The 13,851-nt window shown below is 47.3% G+C and overlaps 1 protein-coding gene across 2 annotated transcripts; it reads left to right on the top strand.

The window, feature by feature from the left end:
- Nucleotides 1-5,153: 5,153 nt before the first annotated feature.
- LOC140275690 (uncharacterized) lies at nucleotides 5,154-9,450 on the top strand. Of its 2 annotated transcripts, none has more exons than XM_072371216.1 (2): nucleotides 5,154-5,276; nucleotides 8,222-9,450. In XM_072371216.1, exons 1-2 carry the CDS (start codon nucleotides 5,230-5,232, stop codon nucleotides 9,255-9,257), a joined length of 1,083 nt encoding a protein of 360 aa, XP_072227317.1. In that variant the 5' UTR covers nucleotides 5,154-5,229; the 3' UTR covers nucleotides 9,258-9,450. The 2 variants fall into 2 exon arrangements, with proteins under 2 accessions (XP_072227317.1, XP_072227318.1); XM_072371217.1 differs by lacking the exon at nucleotides 5,154-5,276 and adding an exon at nucleotides 5,299-5,949.
- The last annotated feature ends 4,401 nt before the right edge of the window (nucleotides 9,451-13,851 follow it).

Consider the following 13,851-nt stretch of genomic DNA (forward strand, 5'->3'; position numbering starts at 1 on the left):
ATCAGGAGGCGTTCGCTGCTCCATCAGGAGGCGTTCGCTGCTCCATCAGGAGGCGTTCGCTGCTCCATCAGGAGGCGTTCGCTGCTCCATCAGGAGGCCTCGCTGCTCCATCAGGAGGCGCCGCTCCATCAGGAGGCGCTCGCTGCTCCATCAGGAGGCCTCGCTGCTCCATCAGGAGGCGCCGCTCCATCAGGAGGCGCTCGCTGCTCCATCAGGAGGCGCTCCATCAGGAGGCGCTCGCTGCTCGCTGCTCCATCAGGAGGCGCTCCATCAGGAGGCCTCGCCGCTCCATCAGGAGGCGCTCGCTGCTCCATCAGGAGGCGCTCGCTGCTCCATCAGGAGGCGCTCGCTGCTCGCTGCTCCATCAGGAGGCGCTCGCTGCTCGCTGCTCCATCAGGAGGCCTCGCCGCTCCATCAGGACGCCTCGCTGCTCCATCAGGAGGCGCTCCATCAGGAGGCGTTCGCCGCTCCCTCCGTCTGTATCTACGTCTGCAGCCGGCTTCGGTATCTTTTCTTCTTCTTCTTTCAGGCGCAGGGAGGGTTCTGCGTGTGACGAGGCCTCCGGCAGACGCTCGTGTTTGATGTATTTTTTATGTTCTCAGGCTACTGGTGAACGCTGAGGGGGGGGAGGAGCGGGGGGGGGGGGGGGGGGGGGGGCGGCGCCTGCAGCTGATGCAGCTGAATGAGGATCCTGTTGAAGGAGAAAAGATAGAAATGTGTGGGGGGGGGATTTTCCTGCCAGCAGCAACAACAACATGTCAGGGGGATGAGAGCAGGAGAAGAGACACTGAACACTGTTAAATCTGTGTGATGTAGCCCCCCCCCCCCCCCACACACACAGCCTGCAGCCGAGCAGTGTTGCATTGTGGGTAATATTCTACTCCACCTCAGACTGACTTCCTGATGTTTTTCTTTTATGACCAAACTGTTGATGATAAACTTCATTTCACAGAATGCAGCAGAACCATGTGATCATATTTATGAGCTTTTGTCTTTAACTCAGAGATGAAAACATTTAACATTAATTCACTGTAAAATTAGCATAAAATTAGCAAAAAATCCAGATTATAAACTCAAGTCTGATTACCAGGATACATTAAAGAATTACTTTCAGTTTTGTGCCTGTTAGTCTTCAACAATAAGCTTATTATTATATATTTTTATCATGTAAAATGCATCTTTGCATCTTTTTCTAACAAAACTCCCAGAATCCTGATCCTCAGCTTTCTGAAGCTCTTTCAGAGTTTTTCTTTGGACATTTTCTGCTTTTTCCCTCATCTTCAGTCCTTGTTCCTGAGCATTTTCAGTGTTTTTTCTTTGTTCAGCCACTGAACTCTGACCTTTGACCCATTCAGGCAGAAAAAAGGCTCCTAACTCAAGGGATGAACCAGTGTTGTGTCGACACAGAACAGACAACTTAGCAAAGAAGCCATTTTAAACTGGATCTTTAGGCACTTTGTTACCAGCAGCCTGTCACAAAGACACATCATTTGTTCCCATTTCTTTAGCTGCATCTATGAAAAACAGCAAAGAAAACACAGTTTGACAGACAGAAAATAGGATTTCTGCAGCAACAAGGTGATTCCCAAAGAGCTATTAGCTGAAAACTTGGCATATCTCAGCATGGTGTGCAGTGTGTCCTTAAAACATTTGAGGAAACTGGACAAGTGGAGGACAAAAGAAGAAGTGTCAGGCCTAAAAAACTATCTACAGCAGATGAACAGGATCTGAAAGTGATGTCCTTAAGAAAGAGGAAAAAATCCAGCTGTGACCTGACAGGACCTGAGAGATGCATCTGGACCTTCAGCTGATCCATCTACTGTTGGCCCAAGCCTCATCAGAAATGGTCTCCATGGAAGGGTGGCTGTCAAGAAGCCGTTCTTAAGGAAGGGAAACAGGGAGAAAAGGCTGAGCTGTGCCAAATGACACAAGAAGTGGACTGAAAATCAGTGGCAACAGGTCTTATGGAGGGATGAATCCTCCCCAGAGCCCGGACCTCAACATTATTGAAGCAGTGTGGGATCATCTGACAGAGAACGGAACAAAAGGCAGCCCACATCCAAAGAAGAGCTTTGGGATGTCCTTCAAGAAGCCTGGAGAACTATTCCTGAAGACTCCTTAAAGAAATGACAGAAAGCTTGTCTCAGAGGGTTCAGGCTGTGTTGGAGAATAAAGGAGCTCAGACCAGAGATTCACTTTAAAGCTGCTGAGAACTGAGAAAAAACTCTGTTTCTGCCTCAGATTCTGGGTTTATGTTCAGGTTTGAACATGTTTCAGAGAATCTCTGCAGCTGCTTCCTGTTTTTATGGAAATAAGTAAAAATCAGGAGTTGTATTCAGATATTTCATCTCTGTTTTCTATCTGGCATCACAGTCATCATGAGTTCAGCACATGATGTTCAGGACACTGAGCCAAACAGAAGGAAACAGTATCTTTGTGTATCACAGGCACAATTTATCAGATTTATTTCTTATGATTCCCAGGAAACTGAAGCTGCTTCATTGTTAAACATGAAGGTTTTTACATAGTTTCTGTTTCACACTGAAAACACAAAGACTTTAAAGAAAAAGGTTTTGTGTTGAAATGTACCAACGGATGCATGTTGTTTCTGTGATTTGATGATTTGATCCGGGAGATAAATATTGTTGAAAATGTTGCAGATCAGGACATTGGCTCCCTGTTAGATTCAAAATAGAATTTAAGGTTCTTCTCCTCACATATAAAGCTCTTAATGACCGAGCTCCATCACATCTTAAAGATCTCACAGTTGGATATTTCCCCAACAGAGCACTTTGCTCTCAGGCTGCAGGTTTCCTTGTGGTTCCCAGAGTTTCTAAAAGCAGAATGGGAGGCAGAGCCTTCAGTTATCAGGCCCCTAAAAGCAGAATGGGAGGCAGAGCCTTCAGTTATCAGGCCCCTAAAAGCAGAATGGGAGGCAGAGCCTTCAGTTATCAGGCCCCTAAAAGCAGAATGGGAGGCAGAGCCTTCAGTTATCAGGCCCCTAAAAGCGGAATGGGAGGCAGAGCCTTCAGTTATCAGGCCCCTAAAAGCAGAATGGGAGGCAGAGCCTTCAGTTATCAGGCCCCTAAAAGCAGAATGGGAGGCAGAGCCTTCAGTTATCAGGCCCCTAAAAGCAGAATGGGAGGCAGAGCCTTCAGTTATCAGGCCCCTAAAAGCAGAACGGGAGGCAGAGCCTTCAGTTATCAGGCCCCTAAAAGCAGAATGGGAGGCAGAGCCTTCAGTTATCAGGCCCCTAAAAGCAGAATGGGAGGCAGAGCCTTCAGTTATCAGGCCCCTAAAAGCAGAACGGGAGGCAGAGCCTTCAGTTATCAGGCCCCTAAAAGCAGAACGGGAGGCAGAGCCTTCAGTTATCAGGCCCCTAAAAGCAGAACGGGAGGCAGAGCCTTCAGTTATCAGGCCCCTAAAAGCAGAATGGGAGGCAGAGCCTTCAGTTATCAGGCCCCTAAAAGCAGAATGGGAGGCAGAGCCTTCAGCTATTAGGCCCCTAAAAGCAGAATGGGAGGCAGAGCCTTCAGTTATCAGGCCCCTAAAAGCAGAATGGGAGGCAGAGCCTTCAGTTATCAGGCCCCTAAAAGCAGACTGGGAGGCAGAGCCTTCAGTTATCAGGCCCCTAAAAGCAGAATGGGAGGCAGAGCCTTCAGTTATCAGGCCCCTAAAAGCAGACTGGGAGGCAGAGCCTTCAGTTATCAGGCCCCTAAAAGCAGAATGGGAGGCAGAGCCTTCAGTTATCAGGCCCCTAAAAGCAGAATGGGAGGCAGAGCCTTTAGTTATCAGGCCCCTAAAAGCAGAATGGGAGGCAGAGCCTTCAGTTATCAGGCCCCTAAAAGCAGAATGGGAGGCAGAGCCTTCAGTTATCAGGCCCCTAAAAGCAGAATGGGAGGCAGAGCCTTCAGTTATCAGGCCCCTAAAAGCAGAATGGGAGGCAGAGCCTTCAGTTATCAGGCCCCTAAAAGCAGAATGGGAGGCAGAGCCTTCAGTTATCAGGCCCCTCTCTGTGGAACCAGCTGCCAGTTTGGCTTCAGGAAGCAGACACCCTCTCTACCTTTAAGATCAGGCTGAAACTTTCCTTTCTGATAAAGCTTATAGTTAGGGATGGCTCAGGTGAGCCTGAAACATCCCATAGTTCTGCTGCTATAGGCCCAGCCTGCTGGGGGAGCTCCCATGATGCACCTCTCCTCCCTCCATGTACAGATGACATCATTGCTGTCATTAACTTGTGTTTCTCTCTCTCAGCAGGTGTCTCTGGCCTGGTGTTACGCTGCTTGTTGTCCCCTCTTTCCTGTCCTCTCAGCCCCAGCTGGTCCAGGCAGATGGACCCTTCCTGGTTCTGGTTCTGATGGAGGTTTCTTCCTGTTAAAGGGAGTTTTTTCTCTCCACAGTCGCCTCATGCAGCTCAGGATCAGAGGGAAGTTTCAGTTAATCTGTTGGCTTCCTTTGCTTTATTTATTGGTTCTGTATGAACTGGACTAATTAAAATTTAATGAAATGGATCCAAGATGACATTTTGTTGTCATTTAGTTCTTTATGAATAAAACTGAATAAAACTACAATGACCAGACGACTTTCTGTGTCCATCAGGCAGATAATGTCAGTAACTCCCTGCAGCTACAGCAGCCCAGAGGGGACAAATCAAACAGCTTTTGGTCACATTTCCTTCATTATTCTCCTTTATTTTAAAGTTATAGAAACGAATGATTTTGGGGTTATTTTTAAAATGGAATTCATTTTTCTGATCATACAGCCGCGCTTCTTATTGATGCTGAACGGGTCATAACGCCAGTGAAATATTCAGCATCCTGTGCGCGTGCGCGTCTCATGTAAACAAGCCTGTACATTTCGAGCAACATCCGTCACAATCAGTAACGCCTCTCGCCTCATATTGTTCCCCTTTTCCTTCAAAACCAGCTCAGGAAATGTTCTGAGTCACTCGGTCGGTTTTTCCCAGAACTGCAGATGGAGGAGGGGGAGTAGGAGGAAGAGGAGGAGGGGAGAGGAAGAGGAAGATAAACATCACAGAGGAGGAGAAACTGGGAGGGCGCATCGTCCAGCGGCGTCTCCGAACAGACAACCAGCAATAAGGTAAGAAAGAGCCGGAAATTCACATGGTTGATAAGAGCAGAAGGAGGCGGAGAAGGTGGAGATGAGAGGGGCAGAAGGAGGCGGAGAGGGTGGAGATGAGAGGGGCAGAAGGAGGCGGAGAGGGTGGAGATGAGAGGGGCAGAAGGAGGCTGCAGAGGAGCCGGTGCGGACATGGGGTGAGCCTTACATAACGCAGCTTCTCTCTGCCGCATTTCACCGAAGCGTCGATGCTTTCTGCAGCAGATCAGAGCCGAAACTGTGCACAGAAACTGAAACTGTGCACTTCTGCCTGTTTATGTTCACAGGCAGCTGTGAACGTGCGCCCAGTTCACGCGCTCCGCCGCAGAAACAGATCCCTTGGTGCACATCTTGGGTTCTGATTCTGCTTCTATCGCGATAAAACGCGTCATCGACAGCCTCCGTTTATTTAAACACTTCGTGGAGCACCAGTGTGTCACGCGACAGGCGCGCTCCCGCCCGAGTCACAGCCGCTGTCCATCAGCACCACGTGAGCGTGCCCGCGGAGGAGAGAGGCTGATTGACAGCAGCCTGAAGTGAGGATTAGAGAAATTTCCATTCTGAGGAGACATGTGATGTTGATGCTGATGGAAGCGGAGCGCATTTACACGCGCGCGCGTGCGCATGCGGGGTGGATTTAATAGATAGTTTTGCTGCTTCGGCTCATCTCCGCCTGTGCTCGTGCTTTTTCATTCGTCCTGCACGGAAGCTGCAGTCAGGTCAGCCTCTGGCTGCACAGTTATGGTGATAAAAAATAAAATATTGTGAATCAGGAAAAAAAAAAGTTATTTTTTAGTTATTTGTCTCAAATTCTGCTGAATCAGACTGAAGGTAAGAAACTGTAAGTTTTACCAAACTGACTCCAATAAAGATTTAAAGATTATCAGCTGAGATAAAACAACTTCTATCACCTATTATCCATAGTAGGACAGATGTTACTGTGAGCAGATGTTACTCTTAGCAGATGTTACTCTTAGCAGATGTTACTCTGAGCAGATGTTACTGTGAACAGATGTTACTCTTAGCAGATGTTACTTTGAGCAGATGTTACTCTTAGCAGATGTTACTCTGAACAGATGTTACTGTGAGCAGATGTTACTCTTAGCAGATGTTACTTTGAGCAGATGTTACTCTTAGCAGATGTTACTCTGAACAGATGTTACTGTGAGCAGATGTTACTCTTAGCAGATGTTACTGTGAGCAGATGTTACTCTTAGCAGATGTTACTCTGAACAGATGTTACTGTGAGCAGATGTTACTGTGAGCAGATGTTACTGTGAGCAGATGTTACTGTGAACAGATGTTACTCTGAGCAGATGTTACTGTGAACAGATGTTACTGTGAGCAGATGTTACTGTGAACAGATGTTACTGTGAACAGATGTTACTGTGAGCAGATGTTACTGTGAACAGATGTTACTCTGAGCAGATGTTACTCTGAACAGATGTTACTGTGAGCAGATGTTACTGTGAACAGATGTTACTCTGAGCAGATGTTACTGTGAGCAGATGTTACTGTGAGCAGATGTTACTGTGAACAGATGTTACTGTGAACAGATGTTACTGTGAACAGATGTTACTGTGAGCAGATGTTACTCGGAGCAGATGTTACTGTGAGCAGATGTTACTCGGAGCAGATGTTACTGTGAACAGATGTTACTCGGAGCAGATGTTACTGTGAACAGATGTTACTGTGAACAGATGTTACTCTGAGCAGATGTTACTGTGAACAGATGTTACTGTGAACAGATGTTACTGTGAACAGATGTTACTGTGAGCAGATGTTACTCGGAGCAGATGTTACTGTGAACAGATGTTACTGTGAACAGATGTTACTGTGAGCAGATGTTACTCGGAGCAGATGTTACTGTGAACAGATGTTACTCGGAGCAGATGTTACTGTGAACAGATGTTACTGTGAACAGATGTTACTCTGAGCAGATGTTACTGTGAGCAGATGTTACTGTGAGCAGATGTTACTCTGAGCAGATGTTACTGTGAGCAGATGTTACTTTGAGCAGATGTTACTGTGAGCAGATGTTACTGTGAACAGATGTTACTCTTAGCAGATGTTACTCTTAGCAGATGTTACTCTTAGCAGATGTTACTTTGAGCAGATGTTACTCTTAGCAGATGTTACTCTGAACAGATGTTACTGTGAGCAGATGTTACTGTGAGCAGATGTTACTCTTAGCAGATGTTACTGTGAGCAGATGTTACTCTTAGCAGATGTTACTCTGAACAGATGTTACTGTGAGCAGATGTTACTGTGAGCAGATGTTACTCTGAACAGATGTTACTGTGAACAGATGTTACTGTGAGCAGATGTTACTGTGAGCAGATGTTACTGTGAGCAGATGTTACTCTGAACAGATGTTACTGTGAGCAGATGTTACTGTGAGCAGATGTTACTCGGAGCAGATGTTACTCTGAACAGATGTTACTGTGAGCAGATGTTACTGTGAGCAGATGTTACTGTGAACAGATGTTACTGTGAACAGATGTTACTGTGAGCAGATGTTATTCTGAGCAGATGTTATTCTTAACAGATGTTACTCTGAACAGATGTTACTGTGAACAGATGTTCCTCTGAGCAGATGTTACTCTGAGCAGATGTTACTCTTAGCAGATGTTACTCTGAACAGATGTTATTCTTAACAGATGTTACTCTGAACAGATGTTACTGTGAACAGATGTTCCTCTGAGCAGATGTTACTGTGAACAGATGTTACTCTTAACAGATGTTTCTCTTAGCAGATGTTATTCTTAACAGATGTTATTCTGAACAGATGTTATTCTTAACAGATGTTTCTCTTAGCAGATGTTATTCTGAACAGATGTTATTCTGAGCAGATGTTTCTCTGAACAGATGTTACTCTTAGCAGATGTTACTCTGAGCAGATGTTACTCTGAGCAGATGTTACTCTGAGCAGATGTTTCTCTGAGCAGATGTTACTCTGAGCAGATGTTACTCTGAGCAGATGTTACTCTGAGCAGATGTTCCTCTGAGCAGATGTTTCTCTGAGCAGATGTTTCTCTGAGCAGATGTTATTCTATGCAGATGTGGGTACTCCTTCATGTTGTGTCTCCTTGTGTCCTTGCAGTGAGTCTCAGTCCAGGTCAGTGATGCTTCACCATCAGGACCAACAGATGAACTCGGCCTTCGGGGGGGCCAGCAGCTCCTCCTCCTCACTCCGGAACAGGAAGTGTGACAAAGACAGCAACTTCAACTTCCTGCCAGGCAAAGACGATGAAGGTTTCACGAGCAACAGAGGAGACGAGAACCGGAACCAGGCGCGCCCCCGTAACCTGACGCTGGGGCACGACCCTCCGAGCTCCTCCTCGCCTTCCTCAGGGTTTCACCACAACCCGGGACTCATGTCGCCACGCTCCCGCCTGCCCTGCTGGAGCCTCCTGGAGCCCCTCCCTGAAATCGAAAGTGGGGATGACGGGTTCGGCCGAGTGCCGCCCGACGGGGCGGAGGAGCAGAAGATGGAGGAAGAGGGGGGCAGCATGATGGTGATGGGCCAGAGTGATGAGAAAAGGCCGTCTCTGAGGAAGAGAGGCAGCTGGAGGCAGGAGATGGAAGACGAGGAGCAGGACGACGAATGGGGAGACAGTGACTCGGAGTCTGAGTACAGCTGCCGGTCCGGCGGCAGCATGTCTTCCCTCAACATGGAGACCGGAGGAGAGCCGATGATCATGGAAGGCTGGGACCGCATCGGAGTCGGGGAGCCGAAATCCAACCACCAGGTGCGAGAGGAAGCGACAAGACAGAAGAGCTTCAGCCGCAGGTCGCTGACAGGAAGCCGGCTGGAAAACCTGCAGGAGGAGCGCGACGGCCAGTCCTCAGACTCTGACGGCGAGCTGCCAGAGCTGATGGACGCAGTGTGGACGCTGCGGGACCGCGAGCACTTCAAGGCGCAGGAGATGGAGAAGCACCAGGTGCAGCTGACCATGTACCGCCGGCTGGCGCTGATCCGCTGGGTGCGCACGCTGCAGAGCCGCATCCAGGAGCAGCAGAACCGCCTGCAGTCCAGCTTCGACGTCATCCTGACGCACAGGAAGGAGCTGCTGCGGATGGGGGCCGCCGCCGCTGTGCCAAGCGCCGCCCCCGCCGCCGCCGTCGGCCAGTCGTAGACACGAGGTTAAAAACTGACCCCTTCTGTTATTCCCAGGCACTGTGTTTGGACTGAACTCCTGCATCATAACGTTTTCCCGCGTAAACAACGTACACGAGCGCTTTAATGTGTGTGTTTGTCCTGGTGTGTGTAGAACTTTATGTCTTAGAGATGATTTATCCTGACATGCTGGAGATATTTATCATGAATTAAAGAATACATCTTCGCTCCTTGTGTCTGTGTGTTTTCTTCTTTAATCCGGACTGACCCGACAGAACCCAACAGAACCCGACAGAACCCGACAGAACCCGACAGAACCCGACGGAACCCGACAGAACCCAACAGAACCCGACAGAACCCAACAGAACCCGACAGAATAATGTTTTCCTTCAGTTCTCACAGATCAACATTTATTTCTGGAGCTGTACTTCCTGTTCTGCAGCCGCAGGCTCGGCAACCTTTGAGCTCACAGTTGTTTCTTTGTCAGCTCAACAGAGTTGTTGTGTATCTGCTCGTCACACGGCTGTGTGCATGTGAGCGCGTGCATGTGACGGCTGCCTTTGTGGGCAGAGCTGCAGCCACGGGCGCTCCAACATCATCTCACCTCTCTGCACGCGCATGTGTTTGCGTGCATGTGTGCAGAGCCACCCTGTAATCTCCACCCAGAGCAGGTCGCGGGCCCCGGGGGGCCTGTCAGTGAGCGCCCCGGGGCCCTGCAGGTCCGGTCAGGCAGAGCGCTGCAGCCAGACCCCGGGGCGAGTTCGAGATAATCCCCGATCTGCCTGCCGCGCGACTCTCGGTTATTTCAGCTTATCTGCGCTGCTGTTCGCAGGCTGAGCTCATTTACATATTGATCCGCTGTTCTCTGGATGTTCAGGAGGCATCAAGCTGAGCAGAAAACGCGTTTATAGCAGAACAGGCGGTGAACAAAAACAGGAGGTCGAGGAACAAATGAACCTTTATGAAGAGATTTCAGGGAACTTAAAGGTTCTAAATAAATTCAAACGTTAATGAGGCTGCAGGAACAACCAATCAGTTCCAGACAATCAGTCTTTTACTCAGCTGAGCTTCAGTAAACAGGAAGTAGAAACCATGTGACTTTCATAAATCAGTTATTGGAAAATTCATCAACCCAAACAGCCAACCTGCTGTGAGGGGAACCATCTCTGGTCCCGATGGTTGTGAGGCCGGAAAATCCGATTAAAAAAGAGAATTACAGCATTTTAAACCTGACACATGAATTTAATCTATTGATTAATGTTCCTTTTTTTGTGTTACAGAGGATGAAAAAACTCCCCAAAGAAAAACAGCATTTTGGGAAATAGTCGCATTGCATCAAATTTACCAGGAGAATAAATCTGAATGTTCAGGTCCGGAGGGAATAAATCTGAATGTTCAGGTCCGAAGGGAATAAATCTGAATGTTCAGGTCCGGAGGGAATAAATCTGAATGTTCAGGTCCGAAGGGAATAAATCTGAACGTTGAGGTCCGGAGGGAATAAATCTGAATGGTTCCTGCCCTCTGCTCTGGACCACCTCCTGATCACTTCCTGTTCACTACAGATCGAAGTCGTTACTTGTTCCCGACCTGTTTACTTCCCCTTCTAATCCTGTTTACTGTCTGTTCATTTATTGTTCATTTATTGTTCTTTTATTGTTCTTTTATTGTTCATTTATTGTTCACTATCACTTCACTTCCTGTTCACTTCCTGTTCACTATCACTTCACTTCCTGTTCACTTCCTGTTCACTTCCTGGTCACTTCCTGTTCACTTCCTGGTCACTTCCTGGTCACTTCCTGTTCACTTCCTGTTAATCACAGGTCAAAGTCTATACGTATTCATTATCTGATCACTTCCAGTTCGCCACCTGTTTATTTTCTGTTAACTTCCTGTTTATACTTTTTTACTTTCTTTTCACGTCCTCCTCCTGCTTCCTTCCTCTTCTTTTCCACTTCCTTTTTATTTCCTTCCACTTCCTGCTTCTATCGTCTCACTTTCTTTTCATTTCTCTTCCACTCACTGCTCAGGTGCCCCTGCAGCCCACCAACAACCCTGAACAGGCAGAAGAATGCGAAGCTGCAGATCTCTCCCATTTAAATCAACTGCAGGTGATTTAAAACATCATTAACAGAGTTTCTCTGTCACTTCACTCAGAGGTGCGCACAGCTGGGCCTCATGGAGCCCCCACAGCGAGGTGCAGCAGCGGGGGGGCGTCTCCAACACACCACACCTTCAGCAACAGGAACACAAACTCCAGCGCTACACTTGTTGTTGTCCCACAGAGAACAAACTCACAGCTGCTCCTCACATCCCACACCTGGTTTAAAGTTCCACGTGGAAAATAACATGAAAGACTTCCGTCTGCAACCCCCCCCCCCACCAGGAAAACTTTGGAGGGGTTGGAAAATGTTAATTTTAAAGAAAAAAAGCAGTTCTTTTGTTTTCCCTTGTTTTTTACTTCCTGTCAGAGTCTGAACTGGATCTGGATCTCAACCTGAACTCAACATATTTCATAATAAGCTGTGCTGCAGGGGGGCGTGTGGATGAAGTGGTCCCAGTAGAGTGCCTGTGTAGAAATCCCTCCGTTAGCTCTCCTTTAGCTGCAAGTAGCCACATAACAGCAGCTATGAGCTAACAGCAGCTATGAGCTAACAGAGCTATGAGCTAACAGCAGCTATGAGCTAACAGCGGCTATGAGCTAACAGCAGCTATGAGCTAACAGAGCTATGAGCTAACAGAGCTATGAGCTAACAGAGCTATGAGCTAACAGAGCTATAGCACACGTTCATTCATTCATTCTTCTTAAAGTATTGGTGAAATAAAGACAGATAATGCCTTATTTAGAGGCTGCATCCTCTAAGCCCCGTTCACTCCGTTATATGGATCTCCAGTTATCTAAATATCTTCCGAAGGACGCCGACTTTCACCAAACTGTTCTCAGTGAGCAGATGAACGTATTTCATGCCAGAAATAAGGTTTAAAAATTCCAGAGTTCCCCTTTAAGGTGTGCAGCAGTACTGCTCTTTGCTCCATTTCTTCCAGCAAAGATGTGGAATACTGATGGGTCTGACCACAGCACACGTTTCCACCGTGTGACGGTCCATCCCAGACGCCTCCGAGCCCAGAGAAGTGGACGAGGTTAACATCAGGCTTCTTTCCTGCACAGTAAAGCTTGTGAATGGAACTCTGTATTGTGGTGCTTGACAAAGGTTTCCACAGTAATCCCTTGTCCATGTGCTTCTATCAGCTGCTGATGAATGACGGTTCCTGATGCAGCGTCTGAGGGGTCAGAGGTCACGGGGTCCAGCTTAGGCTTGCTCCCTCGTCCTTTACACTGAAACTCCTCCAGGTTCCCTGAATGCTTTAATGATATTCTGCTCTGTAGAGGCAGAAATATGCAGATCCCTTCCAGTCTTTCTCTGAGGAACATTGTTTTAACACAAACTGGAGCTCCTCTGAACATCTTTAACTTTACTGTCCTAACTCTCTCTGATCTGAGGCTGTATCTTTGAACAACCAACAGCAGAAAACTTGTTTCTATCACAGACAGACAGAATATACATGTTCTACTTTCAGACTGAGCTCTTTAATGGTTTGAATCAGACAATAGTTTTAATCATCAGTAGTTTTATTTTGGTGAGTAATTTCTGACAAGACGAGGATTCATTCATAAAAACTCTTATTCTGTCACTTCAGAGTATCTACAAACACATGATTTGTTCCAAACATTAGTCAGACGACACAAAGGGCTCAGTCCGGTGCGATAAAGACGGTCAGGAACATCAGGAACATCAGGAACATCAGGAAAATCTGCGCACTGAGGCGCTCCTGACCTGGAACACCGCCTCCCGCCACCACCAGGGGGCGATGCTCGATCACTCAGTCGGATCAGAGACAGCAGCTGCTGTGTCTGTGTCGGGGCAGCAGGGGGCAGCCGCGTGCACGCGGATGTGATAAACAGAGCGGGGGCCACCTGGGAGCCGCGGAGCGTGTTTATCACATCGGAATAAAGAAAATCTGAATCAAATGTTGTTCCTTTCCTCTTTTTTTTGTGATTAGAATTAGAAGAAGAAAAATTAGGGGCCAGTTTTTCAGAAGATTTTACAAGATTTCAACATTTAATGTTGAAGCTCGTTTGAAAAGGATGAATTTAAATGTCTTTCAGACTGTTTTATTTCTCTCATCGTCTCCATCGCCTGACGGTGCGGCTGTGAAACCATCAGTTTACTTCAGTTAAACAGCTTTACTCACATCCTCCTGAACCTCAACATTTCTTATGCTCTGAAATGTTTGATCTCCACTAGAATTTAAAACGCACGAGGTAAAATATGTCCCGAGGGCCCCTAACGGCCCACCTTAACCTGGCATCAGCAAAAAGAGCTAAACAAGCCCAGAAAATCAGGAGAAATCAGCTGAACCTGGATAAGATGCTGGATACATTTCACCTGAGACTGAAACGAGCTCCGAGATGCAGACTTCTGTTAAAAAAGAGAAAAGTTGGAGCAGAACGTGACGTTTTTACTGCAGAGTGGAGACAGTTTGTGGTGAAGACCTGAGATACTTTCATACATCGTTTGTTTAACAGCTTCTTTCTGTTAATATGTGTTAATATC

The sequence above is a fragment of the Leuresthes tenuis genome, unplaced genomic scaffold, assembly GCF_036924035.1.
Source record: "Leuresthes tenuis unplaced genomic scaffold, fLeuTen1.0.hap1 SCAF_18, whole genome shotgun sequence".
Lineage (NCBI taxonomy): Eukaryota > Metazoa > Chordata > Actinopteri > Atheriniformes > Atherinopsidae > Leuresthes > Leuresthes tenuis.